Source organism: Danio aesculapii, chromosome 18, assembly GCF_903798145.1.
Source record: "Danio aesculapii chromosome 18, fDanAes4.1, whole genome shotgun sequence".
In the NCBI taxonomy this organism is placed as follows: domain Eukaryota; kingdom Metazoa; phylum Chordata; class Actinopteri; order Cypriniformes; family Danionidae; genus Danio; species Danio aesculapii.
This window is the reverse complement of record NC_079452.1, coordinates 47,872,533-47,889,562: the sequence shown is the minus strand read 5'-3', so window position 1 is coordinate 47,889,562 and position 17,030 is coordinate 47,872,533. Positions and strand designations below refer to the sequence as shown.

The 17,030-nt window shown below is 36.2% G+C and overlaps 1 protein-coding gene and 1 pseudogene across 1 annotated transcript; one reads left to right on the top strand and one right to left on the bottom strand.

Annotated features, from left to right (window-relative positions):
- Positions 1 to 2,187: 2,187 nt before the first annotated feature.
- Positions 2,188 to 9,564, bottom strand: LOC130245377 (arpin-like). The gene is made up of 5 exons (XM_056478041.1): positions 9,484 to 9,564; positions 6,258 to 6,390; positions 5,885 to 6,091; positions 3,091 to 3,254; positions 2,188 to 2,915 (listed from the first exon to the last, which is right to left on the bottom strand). Exons 1-5 carry the CDS (start codon positions 9,562 to 9,564, stop codon positions 2,907 to 2,909), a joined length of 594 nt encoding a protein of 197 aa, XP_056334016.1. The 3' UTR covers positions 2,188 to 2,906.
- A 2,545-nt stretch (positions 9,565 to 12,109) lies between these two features.
- On the top strand, positions 12,110 to 14,606 carry LOC130245645 (uncharacterized; annotated as a pseudogene).
- The last annotated feature ends 2,424 nt before the right edge of the window (positions 14,607 to 17,030 follow it).

Genomic DNA, 17,030 nt, shown 5'->3' with positions numbered 1-17,030 from the left:
GCACACGCGGAGATGCGTCAGTTTGCTTTTTGATTACATTGCTTTCACCAGCGTTGGTTCAGTTGCACATAGAGAATAACGTCTTTGTTTCGGAATGACCACTCTTAATAAATACACTTGCATATGAAGTAAATCATATCTCAATGCATTTACTGGGGCACTGGAGATTTTCACTGGGGCACGTGCCCCAGTGAATTGGGTCTAGCGACGCCCCTGGGCAACATGGTGGCTCACGGTCGCATCACAGCAAGAAGGTCGCTGGTTCGAGTCCCGGCTGAGTCAGTTGGCATTGATGGATAAAGGGACTAAGCCGAAGGAAAATGAATATATGAATAGTGTATAAATTGTACTTTAAGCCACTACTTGATTACTAACCCTAATGGTGTACTATAGCAACAAATATGAGGTTGTTTTCAATAACGGCACTTCATAATCTTAAATTATGGACTGTTTGCAAAACACTATTAATGCCTTTTTTCTGTTAACACCTTGTTACAAAACTGAAATGAGACCTTTCAGATTTTTGCCAGGCTGTCTGTGAAAACCTGATTTTATTTTTGCTAATGATTCAGAATTTTTTTTGCCAGGAAAATCAAATGTTTTGAAAATCAAAACAGCACATGCCGTCCTGAGGACCAGTAAATATTTTATGCAAAGAAGGGGAATTATTCTCGCAAAGCTCAATCTGTATAGTCTCAGATACACTTCATAATCAAAATATCATAACAATCTGTTGACAAGATGCTGGTGAGTTGCAGCACTTGTGCAAAACATATCCATATCAATACAGATCAGATTCTCTCCCAACTCTTCATGTAATCACTGTCAATTTGTTACAAAGGAGGAAGCTTGCATCACATATTAATACACTGATCTAAATTTGCTCTCGGCAGTGTGGAGACACTTTATCAGCATATCTCTGAAAAGGTGATGATTACTTCCAAACAGGACTGTATTTGGGTATTACATCACATTCAAGCTCTTGTAAGTGATGAGTGGACAAATTGCTGGCTGCAGTTCACTTATCAACTACTGGAGTCACACAAAACAATGGTTTCAGAAGTTGACATTAACATATAAGCCCATTTAAAGGGATAATTCAAGAAATGTTAATTCTGTCATCATTTACTCACATTTGTCTTATTAAAAACAGTTTGGGTTTTTTTAACACAAAAGAAGATACTTGATGAATGCTGGAAACTTGTAATCATTCCATAGTATTGTTTTTCCTACTATGTAAGTCAACGCTTACAGGTTGCCAACATTCTTCAGTGTATCTTTTTTGTAAAGTCATGGAAAGCCCAGACAACAGCTTCTGTCCCAGCAAGACAACAGTCCAAAAGACAGGCAAGGAAACTGCTTTTTCGAAAAGAAAAAAAATTAAGTTGCTAGAATGGCCTAGCCAATCACCTGACTTAAATCTAATACAAAATAAGAACTAAAGATCAGATTTGATAGATGAGACCCACAGAATCTTCAAGATTTGAAGACTTTGTTGAAGTATAGAGAGGAAATGCATGTGACTCTATACAATGTAAACCCTAATGTTGTCTTTACTTAAACACTCAAGTTGTTTTAGCTAAGTGAAGTTTCATAAACTAATTTGGAGAGGAGCATGTGATATGATTGAGCACGACTGGCTGCTCATCTGTAATCAGTAATAATCCAATCAGAGTGATTCTAGTTTGCTATAAATGGATCATTTTCTTCCTACTGCTCTATCTTTGTTTGGAAGAATCCCCCCTTCCACCCCATCTCCTCCTTTTCCTCCCTTTTCTAAAGGGGGAGCTCTCGAGACCTACCTGATCTCGGATCTCCTGATATGCTTATTGACCCGGCGGGAGCCCTGGGCTCAAATATTTCCCAAGCTCAGGGTTCTCTCCCGGGACAGCATGCCAAACCTGCTTTAAACGCCAAGCATATCTACGTGGGAACTCTTGAAAAATTACTTAAATTATTGCATTTTGGCACCATAACTTGTTTATATTTGTTAGGATAACTTACTTACCGTTAAAACCATAAACTCAAGATTTCAAGTGTTTTGACCTCTACATCATTATTAATACTTATTTTTTAAAAATGTAAGTGTTTTTCACAATTTTTTATACTCTTTTCTTTGATTGGCCATACAAGAAGCTCTGCCTAGAAGTCCCACTTTGAAAACTGAAAAAAAAATATTATTAATAATGCAGTTATCAATCTTTGGAAAGACAACTGGAATACAGACTCAAAGGGAAGACATTTCTATAACATCCAATCAAAAGTGGGAAAAGAACGGTATATGGAAACAGGAAAGAAGACACTGTTATAAATAGACTCCATATAGAGGTCACTCTAATCTTAATTGTTCACTGCACTAAGTACTTACGTTTGGTGAACTGAAAAATTTAAGTATAATCTACAAAACCAGCAAGTTAAATAAACTTAATTATGCAAGTTTTGGGAGACTCTGTTACTTAGTTAAATTGAGGCAATGAGTTTACTCCATTAATTTAGTTCAGTCAACTTATTAGGGTTTTCAGTGTACAAGAGGCATCTTGAAGGTGTCAATACCAAAAATGTTTAAGTACAGTACTTCAGGACCTTCTCCTTGTCTTATTCCATTGTCATTAAACAATTTTTTCAGGCTTTTTTGTTTTGGTTTATTTGTCTGTTTAGGCTTTTACCAAAATCTGGGTCAATTTCCTTCAGAAATATATTTGACAAGAAATTATGACGTGTTCAATACTTATTTTACCCGCTGTACATATATAAAACACTAATGCATACAAGTTGCTATTATAAAATGGCCCTTTGCTGTTTATTTGTAATATTTCCAAATGCTAATATAGAAATACTGACGGTGTGGTGTAAATACACAGATAAGGCACAGTGATGTAGTAGTCCTGGAAGCTCAAGGGTGTTGTTCAGTCATCCTGAAAACAGGAGATAACACAACATAAAACAGATTTCAGAGTTTGCATGAAGCTCCAACAAATCCTTCATTGAAGTGGTAGAAAGATTACACATCTGTTCATGATCAACCCATGTGCCGAATAAATTCTTTATGTGGTCAGATCAAAACATATTCAGTTGAACAGAAAAACGTACCCATTCATCATCGTCCACTCCCTCACCCTGAGTGGCACTTTTCCCTGTATTTTCCTGGTTGGATTTGTTTGCCATTATTTTCTCTGTCCACGATGCCCCGGCGTTTTCATCTCCTGCAAAGTTGCATTTTGTTACTGTGCCGCTGTCCAGTTTGGCGAAGGAAACTAGATGAAAACAGAGAGAAAATGAGTTTTTCAAGTATCAAATCAAAGAAAGTGTAACAGTTTTAATTGATCTTTCATTCATTATTATGTGTCCTGTTTCATGTTTTGTTCACTTAAACCAGGGGTGTGTAAACTCTGTCCTGGAGGGCCGGCGTCCTGCATATCTTAGATCCAACCTCAATTAAACACAACTGAACCTGTTAATCAGGCTCTTTCTAGGTATACTACAAAGCTCCATGCAGGTATCTTGAAGGAAGTTGGAGCTAAACTATGCAGGACACCGGTTCTCCAGGACCGAGTTTGGGCACCCCTGACTTGCACTGAAAAGTTATTCGATGAAAATGTTGTTTTTTACCAAAAATCATAGCATGTCAAATTAAAAGACTCTATTTAAAGTGATAGTTCATTCAAAAATGTTAATTGACCAAAAATTTACTTCACTTTAAGTGTTTCCAAACCTTTATGACTTTCCTTTTTCCCATTAAAGACAAAAAGAAGATATTTGAAGAATGTTGAAAACCTTTAACCATTGAGTTCCATAGTATGAAAAACAAATTTTATAGAAGTGAATGGTTACTGGTTTTCTGCAGTTTGTGCGTTTAACAGCAGAAAACCCTCAAACAGGCTTGTGAATGATGAGTAAATAATGACAGGATTTAGGTTTTGGGTGAACTGTCCCTTTATGGACATTTTAAAGTCTTTATGCTTCTATCTTTCAAACTGAGTTTTACTCTTTTTTTTTAATGATTTAAAACATAGTAAGATTCAGAATTATCACATATACATACATACATAATATATATATATATATATATATATATATATATATATATATATATATATATATATTATATATATATATAATTTTTTTTTTATTATTCTTTTTTAATTCTTTTTTTTTTTAAGTACCAGGGTTTGTTCTTCATTCCTCGCTTAAATGACGATTTGACAGATCCTGGATCGATAACTGATCGCTGGCTGATTTGGTTCGTCAAACAAGTTCGCGAATCAGATTAAAATGTCTGGATAAACTGATCTGAGATCCATGTGTGTGTTGAGAAGGACAGATCTAAATCCACGAAATCATGATCGGCAATGCAACAATTGGCTGACGGCACAGCAGCATAATGACATCATCTGATTAATATTCAATCATTAATGTGAGCAAAATGACAAAATTTGTAGTTAACAGTTTGTTAAATATGATATGTGATAACTTCCCTATTTGTTGTTGGTGGCAGGCTTTACACTTTCATGTTTTAAGAGTATTTAGTTTTACATTTAGAGCAGATGTTCTTTGTATAGTAGCCTAGGTCTATTCAAGTTTCTTAATCGGCATAAGGAATAACTGGCTGTTTAAAATAATTTTGCATTAAAAAAGCATTTTGTTAACTGTGTAAAGGTGTCTGCAAAGTTTGCGAAGCATCAAATCACTGTCATATTAGACAATATTGTGCTTGTCAATTCATTCATTCATTCATTCATTCATTTTCTTTCCAGCTTAGTCCCTTCTGGGGTCGCCAATCTGGGTCGCGGGTGCCCCTCCAGCTGCAACCCATCTCTGGGAAACATCCATACACACTCATTCACACTCATACACTACGGACAATTTAGCCTACCCAATTCATCTATACTGCATGTCTTTGGACGGTGGTGGAAACTGGAACACCCGGAGGAAACCCACGCGAACATGAGAACATGCAAACTCCACACAGAAACGCCAACTGACCCAGCTGAGGCTCGAACCAGTGACCTTCTTGCTGTGAGGCGACAGCACTTCCTACTGCGCCACCCTGTCACCCTTGCTTGTCAATTATTATACACAAATTGTACTAAAGCTGTACCTTAAAATAGTGCACGTTCGTATCTAAAAAGTCCATTTAATAAATGTTCTCTTTGAACCCCTTGAGCTATCAGACCTGAAGCTATAACAACAACTCTCGGATGAGTTTTGAAGAACGAAATTATCCTGGATCGTGTCAAATTGTCAATTACCAAATCCAGCTAATTGAGCAATCCACGTAAATAGAACAGACCCCTGTTCATCATAAGTATATTGTTTAATATTTCATAAATATCTTTCTAATTCTGAATGATGATGGAACATTATTTCACCAATATTTTGACATTGTATTTTAAACTCCTTCATGCATTAATATGCTTTATAAGTACATTATGGAAGCACGGTGGAGCAGTGGGTAGCACGTTCGCCTCACAGCAAGCAGGTTAGAGGTTCGAGCCCCAGCTGGGTCAGCTGGCATTTCTGTGTGAAGTTTGCATGTTCTCCCCGTGTTCGCGTGGTGTTCACGTGGTGTTCTGGTTTTCCCCACAAGTCTAAAACATATGGTATAGGTGAATTGGGTAAGCTAACTTGTCCGTAGTGTATGTATGTGTGGAAATGAGTGTGTATGGATGTTTCCCAGGGATGTGCTGCGGCTGGAAGGACATCCACTGCATAAAACATATGCTGGATAAGTTGGTGGTTCATTCCGTTGTGATGACCCCAGATTAATAAAGGGACTAAGCCGAAAAGAAAATGAATTAATTAATGCACATTATATTAAATTACTTTCGGGAATTGAGTTTTATGTGGACACCAAAATGGGAGATCTCGTATTGTATTTACTCACATATAAATGGCCCATCTCCTTTCGTTTTAAGGCGGACTTCTTGGCCTGGCTCGAGCTCTGTTTTGTCCATTTCCACCTCTGAGATCCAGAACGCAAAGGCCTCACTAGGACAATGGTTTACAGTCACTTTAACCAGCTGCTCCTTATTCACAATATCACGAAGCTGGCGCTCATCTAGACAATCTGTTTCACCTTTAGCTTCCACTTCTGCAACAGAAAAATCTAGTTTTTTTTTCATGAATCAGCTAATTATATTTACTTGAAAGTGTTACTCAGAGTTTTATTACTGCATTGTACAACTGAAAGATGTTAGAACATTAATAAAACTTGCTAAATTAAACTCAGATCTGAATAATGCAATATGGTTACTTACTGTAGGAGGACATCAGAAAACCTGTGTTGACCTTCTTGGTATCACTGAAATTAGGTTCAATTTCGTTTCCTTTTGAATCATATTTTCTGCGATGGACACGGCTTGGTTTGATGTACAAAACATTATAACGCTCCTGAAAACAAAAAGATTTTAATAGAAATAAAATCACAAAATTGTAAGACAACAAAAACTTTTTTTAAATTGTTCATTCATTCATTTTCTTTTCAGCTCAGTCCCTTTATTAATCAAGGACTGTTTCTCAATTAAGAACACTGAGAACGGACTTGCGTGAAGAAAGTGACTCATGCAATACACTGAAGTCTTGTGAAGTGGAACAATATTTCTGTGCAAGAAACAAAACATTTATTACAACATTATTACCTTTCATCCACAGTCTTGGAAAACAATCCTGAGGGTATTTACGACTGTCAGGAGCATGAGCTTCCTGATGCAGACGGATCTATGTGTGGAGACAAACATGTGAGCTGGCGACTTTTGAGTTTTTTATGGCTGCAGCAAACCTATGAGTTTGAGATCATCCATCATTATGTGACAAGAAGCAAGATCCAGACTCAAGGGTGTTGTAAATACTGTTGCAAATAACTTTTTCTTGACTGAGCTTTTCACTTTATAAAACCTAAAAGTTTCATCAGGAGCAGTTATTCTCTCTTAATTAGTTTTTCTGAATCTGTAACTGTTGGTAGCTCTTGATGACATTTATATCACAATCAAAAAGTAATAAGAAACAAGAGATATCTGAAGAAATAAGAAGAAACAGTCATATTGAGGGTGAGTAAATGAACATAAATCTATTTTAATTTTGTTGTGAAATATCCCTTTATCATAACTTGTGAGGGATGTTAAGTTATAGGTTTTGATCCAGTTCCTTCAAAAATATGATAAATAATTTAATGTAAGTTTTAAATGAAACAAAAGGAAAGCAACTCCTTGTGCGTTCTCTTGTCAAGTAAACAGGCCTCACTTATAATAAAACACTATCAAGTTAAACATCACTACTTGCCACTACTAACATCACTACTTGCCATACACTTTTATACACATATACACTTATTTAACCACACACTTACATGCCAATTTGCACATAACAGCTGCACATATAACGTTGTATATAGTAATAAACACGTACATACACTTGTCAATCTGTATATTTGCACTCACTACTTACTTCTATTTTTTAATATATTTATTATCTGTTTTTTTCCTGTCTCTGTTATCCTGTTGCACTGTAGAAGCTCTGTCACGAAAACAAATTCCTCGTATGTGTGAACATACCTGGCAATAAAGCTGATTCTGATTCTGATTAAAGGAAAATAATAAGGTGCTATAATGTTTAATTAATATTTTCTGTCAGTGTCAGATATTTGCTACAAATAAGCAAATATATTGGGATTTGAGACTTTCTAAACAGATATGATGCTGGTGATCGCTGATAAGTAAACAAAATGTTTTAATCCTGATCCACTTCACACAACTGGTTTTAATAGCTTCTTTCAAAATTCAAACTGAACAGAATGCATCTGAATTCTGAAGTCACATCAGCTCGTGAGGATTGACTTTGCAACTGCTAAAAGTATGTTTGTATTTAGTATGATTAATCTTACAGTATTCCTTTTGATGTCATTATTATGTCGCCTGCAGTGTCAGTTGCATCACTTCACACAAATACATTCAAAGGCTGCATCCAAATTCCATACTTCTCTGTAAAATAGATGGGAAATGTTGAAAGTCCAGATCACATTCATAATAATGAACTTTTAAAAATGAACTATTGTGGTACTAATTATTTATTTCAAATAAGTACCTATCTCATGTGTGCATGTCATGATTTTGACAAGTACAATGTCATCCTGGATTAACATTTATGTTGATCCTGGAACATCATTTTTGTTTGAAAATGTAATCCATTCCAATCCCCTACCCCTAAACCCAACCATAACTGTAAATAATTTCCTAAATAAAAAAAATAAATAAATAGTGGTATAACAATCACATAGAAGTGCTTAAACCTAACTGTAAGCCTAAAATTAACATAAATGGTAAATGTATCCCTCAATTCTGATTGGCTAAATTAAATGTTGTTCCAGGATCAACATAGATGTTAATCCAGGAACATGTTGGTGAAATCAGGTTGGTGGTGTCTTTTGTCACTTACTATTTTTTTTTTTTTTAATTATTATTATTATTATTTTTTTTTGGATACTATATAGGGGTTAAGAAATTTTGGACTCAACCAAAGTGGTATCAGAAACGTCAACAAACTAAACTGCATGTATGACAGTGGCAACAAAACAATCTGAGCTCTTTAATAATTTGATAAAAACTGTCATACAAGAATAAAAACACATAGTATTTTATTTAGTTTCTGAAGGATGTTTATATTAAACTAAACTCAACATGGGGTCACATGGAATCAATGGGATGATGTAACAGAACAACTGTTTTAAAAATGTTTACTGAATCTAAAACATCGACATTGCTAAATGTAAATCTTTATTAAAATAATAATAATAATTATAAATTGGCAAAAAATGTATAATGCAATCTAATTTGGTTTTATTTATTATTTCAATTTCTCAGAATTATCTTTAATCTAACCTCCGTAAAGAGATCATTGAATTTTTTACTAAATGAACCTTTCACTTTAAATTCATAATAAATCAGATGCTATTCATTGGAAATTAACTTTCATCAGAAAATTAATTAATGTTTTAATGCAAAAAAATGTACTTGTGTATTTTTATGTAATTTTTAATGCAAGTTATACTAAATTTAAGGAATTGTTATAACACTATCAATGCATGTTTTTTTTTTCGTGTTTTGACTTTTTTTCTGTTGTAATGAGTATTTGCAAGTAGGTTGAATATTAATGCATCTATCAATATGTTTTGTATTTTGTTCTTTTTGTTCGTTTTATATCGTTTTCTTGCATGACAACTACAAATCCAAGAATCGAATGGATCAAAAGAAAAAGTCGGACTTTCCATCACTAAATTACAATTAAATACTCGCTGCAAAACATCTTTCTGATTTGATTTCTTACTTAAAAGCTAAGTCAACGTAAGATGCTTGCCGAACAGAAAAGCAGTGATGGAGAAATTTGACCAAAACATTTGCCGCTAGATGCGGAAATAATGACAGCAGAAATTGAAAAGCATGTTGAGCCTGTTCTCGGATCAGTTTTTTTTAAACACGAATCGTGGCTTGCCATAGACGGGAACATCAGCAGAACTGTTCCTGGATCAGCCATAAACACCGGAGGCTGGAGCACGCACACTGATGATGTCATTCGCCGAGAACAACAACAGCCTCTCACAGGGACTTAGCAGCATAGTTTGCTCTAAAGTGCTGACTAATTCCCACTAAATACAGCGCTCTTTTTTAATTAAGAGATCACTCAAAACATCACGCCAGTTTAAGTTAAATTACAGCACAGAAAAAACGTACAGAAGATATTTCTACGTGTCGCTAAAACATTATCAGGGCCGCAGTGACAAGCTAACTATGCGTTACTAGCGGTCGGTGCAGCAATTGTGCATACAGTATTTGGTTTAAAAATAAATTACACGATATTTTTATCATCAGCGCACCGAAAACGGCAACATGCTAAGTTGACTTTGAGGTTGATATCAGCTTGACATCTCAGGAATCTGCTATTATGTTAAAGGTAAGTTATTTACTAGCCTATTTAGATTTGAGCGTTTCTTTATATTTAGTATTGAGGTAAAGTTGGTTTTATATTTGTACATTCAGACTTTCTCCTTAATGATAACATTTCAGAAAAGTATTCTTTGCAAATTCTAAGTAGCGAAATCATATGAGCAGCCAAATGACTATCAAGTACATAATTGTTCAGTCACATAAATTGTGCTAATGTTGTTTTGAAGTCATGCTTGCATGTGATTTCAAGCCGAATATTCAAATCACCATAGTAAACAATATAGGCAGAATGTAATAAGCTGTCACTGAATGAATGTGCAAATATAAAACTAACTTTATCTCACTATATTTAGTTTCTTAATTTAACATCAAATATAGAAGTCGCAGACTGATTTAAGTGTTAGTATAATGCATACATTTTATGAATTTACTGTCAGTGTTCTTGCATACAATACACAATGTGTTCATTATTAGAATGTTTGATCCAGTATGTGAATTGTATACATTATTCAACGTTATTATGATTCGAATCTAATCAAATAAAATGTTTTTGTTTTTTTGAGTTTACAAAGGGCTAAGGTCCTGTTTTTACAGGATTTTTAATCCGATAAATAGGACAATACAGTGTGAAAAGGGTGTCTGAAAATATTTAATGACTTCCTGTGGTGTCACCCCTCGATTGCATTCTAATGTGAACACTTCATCCAGTGTTCAAACAGCCACAATATGACCAGGACATCCCCTCCTAACCAAAAAAATTGCAATTTGTTTTTAGCAGTCCATAGCCTGCATTTCTCAAAATCATCATAACCTAATTTAATCGTACCACATTGGTATAACATTCAAATTAGGGTTATGATGCTTTTGAGAAATGCAGCCCTGATACTAACACCAATATAGTTCACATTTTACATTTACTCAATTTTCACATACTTTTACCTTTTACATGAACATTTTGCAGGTTTCTTTTTTAAATATTAAATTTTGCTATATAAAAGGAACCTATTTAACCACTTTACAAGATGTAAGATCAGCTTTTGGTGTCTCCAGAATGTGTCTGTAAAGTTTCAGTTCAATTCCCATCAGATTATTTATTATGGCCTTCAGAATATGCCAAATTTAGTGTGTGTATATTGTAGCTGTTTTTGTAGCCTGTGGCTTTAAATGCAAATGAGCTGCTTCTCGTGGGCGTTACATCAGATAAACAGCAGTCGGTGATAGAGACAGACACAGATGAAGCTGAAATACAGCTATTAAGCTGCGGGTCACACTTGACTTTTCTTCCATAGACTTCATTCATACGCACGCGAATGCGTCAGACCGGAAACGCAGGGTCATGCGTTAAGTTTTGCATGTTGCTGCGGTGCAGCTGTGGTGATTATAGCGGTTAAGAAATTAGATAGTGATTTTACTGTCTTTATTACAAACGTGCTCTGTTTTAAAAATGTTTTAAACATATAAAGCTTATAAAAATCACCGACCATTGGAACAGATTTTTTAATTGTAGTTTATTTGCAAAACAAATGTTCTGTGGACATGTGTTTATCTGTTATTATAGAAATATGGCACCTGTCAATCAATTCAGTGGGCAGGTAAAATCTCACTCCTACGTCATGTTGCGGTGCGCCTCAAAATCACTGTGATTTGAGGCCCTGTTTTAATGTCATGATGGAAATTAAAAGAAATGTTGGGTTTATATCACTCCAATATGACAGTGGACACTATACATACAGAAAGTTCTGTCCAAACAACTTACAAAAGTTGATTTTCATCATAGGTGCCCTTTAAAATAAAAATCACATACGCACCCCATGAAACCACATCCTAATATTAGGTGGAAAGAGAACCTCTGAGCAGATCTTTACAATATCTTGCTGATTAAAAAAAACGTTTAGATGATCAGTGTTTTAATACTGTGCTTGTTGAGTTGCATATTAACAAAAGCTTTTATTTATGAGCAAAATGATTTCATTAAAACACTTGTCATGGTTGCATAAACTGAATGAATGATTTGTTTCCCCACTTGAATTGGATCAGCTGTAACAGTGTTGGAGTTAACCAAGAGCACATTATAAATGATGTTTTGTTTCCCACAAGCTGCAGGCAAACATCTCTCAGTGAGAGAGCAGGACAAAAAGGATGATCTCGAAGATTTAACCAAGCACTGACCAAACATGCCTCAGCGGAAGAGAGCCCTTGTTCCCATTAATACGAGGAGAAGGGCTAAAGCAGACGATGATTACTTCCCTTTCAACTCCCTGCCGGTGGAATGTCAGCTCCACGTCCTCCTCGTTCCTCAGCGAGGTGGACAAATGCAACTCTGCCCTTGTGTGCTCGAGCTGGAGTTGCTTAGTGCGCTCTGGAAAGCTCTGGAGAGTTGCGGACTACTCTCGCCGTGGGGTGTTCATCTGGGCCAAGAGGGTCTGCTCGTATCCAACCGTGAGTTTGAGCGCTGGAAATCTTGGGTTCACCATTACACCCATCATCTTATATCCCGTGGTGCTAGTTTGCTTACTCTCAAGGCCAGTTTTGATCTAGGTGACCAGTGCAATAAATGGGGTGAACTTCTGTCACACCTTCTAGAGAACGTGCATTGTCGGGATCTCAGTCATTTAGACCTGAACTGGACGTTTACGCTCCTGGAGCCTCTTGACCTTCGCGTCCACACCAGTTCTAGTTCCCATCAAGACAACATCACCAAGATGGACCAGGTCAATAACTTCCAGATCCTCCTGGCCAGACTCGTCCACAGCTGTCCCAGGATCACCAAAATGCGCTTGCACTTCGACTGGTCCGAAACATCAGTTGCGCTCATCACTCAGTTTCAACACCTTCGTATATTAGAACTCAAGTACTTTTGGGTGTTCAAAGGAGTCAGTCCGAACACACTCCAGACGCTGACCAAATCTCTCCCTAATCTGAAGTCCCTCACGCTGCATGTTCTTGTACCACTTCGAAATTTAGGCATCTCGTACACTCTCGAATCGCTTTCCGCTCGAGTTTTTAGATGTGTCGCCTAGTCGAGGGTTGGTTTTTTCAAGACTGAACCTTCCAGCGCTACGAGAGCTGCGGGCTAAAAAGATTGTTCGGGGCATTACTCTGGACCGGCGGACTCGACTGCGGATACAGAGCCGATGGCCCTGCTTGTATCAGGTCTTACGCGAAGGGACGCCCAAACTTCAAGCCCTTAACAATGAAAGACTCCTTCCGAACTGGAAAGAGCAAAGCTACAGGGAGCTGACGTCAATCCTCCAGCAGTCCTGCTACTGTCTTCAGCATTTAGACAGTTGGCTTTGGTGAGGCTCAGACTGAAGTAATGAAAGGCTCCAAATGATGGCCTGAAGGGACACGGCTGCTTCTTGATGAAAAACATTTGATGGACGAGAAAAAAACACATTTCTGATCCTCTCTAATTACAAATAGCTGTAATTGAATTATACATCAGCCCTTTGGTTGAATATAATTGGATTAAATTTCAATACACATCCGTTTTCTTACCCGTTCAGTGAGTTTTGGCTCATTTTGTCTTGCGGAGGTTTACATTCCTGGCTGAAGTGTGTGCATTTTTAGGAGCTTATAGGTGAATTCAGGAAAATTGTTCTGTTGTGCAAATTGAAGGATAAAGCGGATTGCAGAAGCAGAGTGTGGGTCATTTTGACAAGAGCTCTTAATTCCTTAAAACATTTCAGTTCTTGTGTGTTTTGGTGGGACGTATTAAAAAGAAACAGAGGTTTTGCCTTATTTATGTGTGTTTTTGTCCCCCAAATTTGTTTTATTTCAGAGTTTTCAGCTAACCGTGACCAAACCGTGGACATTCCTGATAATCTGTAGCAAACTTTTAAACTTACTTTCATAAACTGGAATTGTAATAGAAGGATTTTATTATTTTTCAACCTTTAGGCTTGAGTATTTTAAGGATTTTCACATATGTGAGAATGTATTTTGTTGCAGGTGTGTATCCACATTTAGGGCTGATCATTTACATTCAGTTAAACAGTCATTAAAGCGTGAGTTCACACAAAAATTCAAATTATGTCATCATTTATTCTTCCTCATGTGCGTTTAAACATTTGAGTTTCTTTCTTTTGTTGAACACTCTTCAAGTATTCTTTCTATTTTTGAAGGGTGCTGAAGAAGTACCATGAAAGTTAATGGTTTTTCAACAGATTATGAACTAGTTAGGATATGATGGCAGAATTAAAAGTTTGGGTGAACTATCCCGTTAAATTTAGGGCCTTTTTTAAGTAATAACTTTCACTTATAGGAAATTCTTTCAATTATGAGACATCAGCTGACAAATGAATAAGCATACATAAGCATCAGTGTAAATCTACCTTTAAAACAGTGTGCCTTGAATGATAGCTTTTTATTTTATGAAATGACAATATTGCCTGAAAAAAACAATAGACTGTGTCTTAATTTGTTTGTGAATTTATCATGTGCATATGAGTTACTTTGTTTTGTTTCTTAGCAATTAATTTCCTTGTAAACAACTTGATGGATGAAAAGTGATTGTGTGCAGTACCTCATGCTTGTCCACATGATGGCAACAAACCATTTTATTTTCTAGCTGTGCTGTTTTTTTTTCTTCTTGCCACTCTTAAAACAACAGTCTGCAGTGGTGCTGTGATGAAATAATAATAAAAAGATACAAATTGTTGAGAAATACATTAGTGCAGTGATTAATGAATTCTGTGCACTGGCTGGAATTGATACAGCTACAATAAACTGAATTGATTTTACTATATTACCTTTGTGCTGGTTTGCTTTCTTTTTAAAATGCAGTACTTTCACGTTGTGCTACATAAGTAGACAAACATTTTTTTGCTGCTTTCAGATCCTGCCCATCAGTGTTAATATGGAAGTGTTATTTATTTTTAAATCATTTAAATTTGAAGTAAGCAATATATTTGAATTATACTTTAATAATTTCGATTCATATATAAATATGTATATAAAAAATAAAGTAATTTAGTATTAAACTAAGATGTTAAAAAAAGGCTCAAATAATGGTATAAAAAACTATTTTATCTATATTATTTCTACCCATTCTCCAAGAAAGGAAAACGTCTTGATTGTTTGTTAATATTTATCATATATGATATACAACTTAAAAATATCTTGTTAACAAAATAAATAAAACTATTTAATTCAAACATTTGTTGTTTTAATTTTAAGATTTACATTTCCAACACCACTTATATTTCAATCAAATTATTTTTGTGATAAGTAAATTATAAATGCTTGGTTTAATTAATAAGCAAGAATATTTTTAGCTGGCAGCTAGCTCTGCAACTCTTACATGGTCGCCCACTGAAGCTAAGCAGGGCTGCACCTGGTCAGTACCTGAAAGGGACTCCACATGGGAAAAAAGCTAGGCGGCTGCCGGAAGTGGTGTTGGTGAGACCAGCAGGGGGCGCTCGACCTGCAGTCTGTGTGGGTCCTGATCCTCCAGTATGATGATTGGGACTCTATAGGGGAATTACCAACTTATGTCACACATGGGTTCAACCGTGCATACCGTTAGCAAAAAAAGACCGGTTGCAATAGGAAACCTGTTGTGCGGTAGGATGACAAAATAGAAAACTTAAATTTTACCGTACACCACACTACTTTTAATGCCAACCGCAGACATCTTTGACTAACAGCCATCATAAGAGCTGAATGGAGTCAGGACCTAATTAAAAATGCTCGACTCGTGACGTTAAATCAAAAATGATATTACTCGTTTTTGATTGCAGTAATGATTTCAGCAAAGACAGTTAAACTGCGGACACTGAATGCTTAGAATGAAATGTAAAAATGTAAGTTCATATACCTTGCCGTACAGGTGCAGTTTGTTGTCAGAATGCAGTTGTTTTGCTTGTTGATGATTACCCAAGCCTTGTACAGTTCCGTCTTCTTTCCTTGTCTTTGGCTAGGCAGGTTTTTAGCACTACATAGTTTTGAATCTGGTAATCATGGAACATTATTTCTTGCACATGACCACACAGAACAAAATTGCAGGCATCCAAAGATTTGTTGGCCTTTAACTTCTCTCTTGTTAAAACACTTGGAGTTTCAATGAGATATGTATATTTCGGGCTGAATGCTTGGTCATTTCGTCTTATTGGGAGGGTGCGATCACAAATAGACAAACGGCGTTCACTTTAACATTAATTTTATCGAATAACTGTGCTTATCACTGGGTGACAAGCTGTTATAATACGCTGAAAGCAGCATGTAAATAATAAATATCATATGCAATCAATATAACTTATCTCTAATACAACAACAAACTCTGTACCGCATTGGATGTCATTCAAATGCTAGAGCTCCCGGTTTTTTTTCTGCAACCCTCGCAGCGCACAAATTCTGAATGTTTACAAACCGGTAATTAACCTATACTGCTCATTGAGCTCTGTCTTTCGGATGAGACATCAAACCGAGGTCCTGACTCTCTGTGGTCATATAAATCCCAGGATGTCTTTCGAAAAAGAGTAGGGGTGTAAACCCAAATCTGTCCATAATGGCCTCCTAACTATCCCCATATCATAATTGGTTTCGTCACTCTAGCTGTATCCCAAATGGCACACTATGCACTCATGCACTATGTACTTGTGCACTTACACACTCAACAGCATAGTATATGTTTGTAGTGTTGTCCCAAATGGAACACCAATGGTTTTTTCTAAGCGGAAATTTAACCCGTTTGCCTGATGACGTTTGACGGTTGCCAAATTAGTAAAATAAATGACCAAACTATCAAAGAATACCTGTCATGAGTATAGCCGCATTCACCATCGGGAAGCGCCATAATCACTCTCGCAGGAGAATTTTGCTTTCACAATCCAAATAAATAAAGTTATCCAACATGTGCGCCCGTTAGCTCCACACCTTCTGTTACGTAAGCAAACCTGTGGTCGTTGAGTGCGTGAAGTGTCCATCATTACACACTTCATTTTACCGGCTGAATGAGTGCATCATCCGAGTAATTAAAGAGCACTTACAATTTTTTTCGTTTTCAGTGTGAACGCACTACTTACACTATTTATACTACAAAATGGCGTAGAATAGTGCATAAGTATGCGATTTGGGACGCAGCTCATGTCTCCT

Bases quoted from the DNA above. Each gene is read 5' to 3' on its own strand.
- LOC130245377 (XM_056478041.1), bottom strand. From the start codon at position 9,564: ATGACATCATCAGTGTGCGTGCTCCAGCCTCCGGTGTTTATGGCTGAT. The intron at 6,391-9,483 runs GCAAGCCACGAT...TTTTGTTTTCAG, and splicing joins TGCTGATGTTCCCGTCTATG to GAGCGTTATAATGTTTTGTA. The intron at 3,255-5,884 runs GTGAGTAAATAC...GTTTTCATCTAG, and splicing joins AGGAGATGGGCCATTTATAT to TTTCCTTCGCCAAACTGGAC.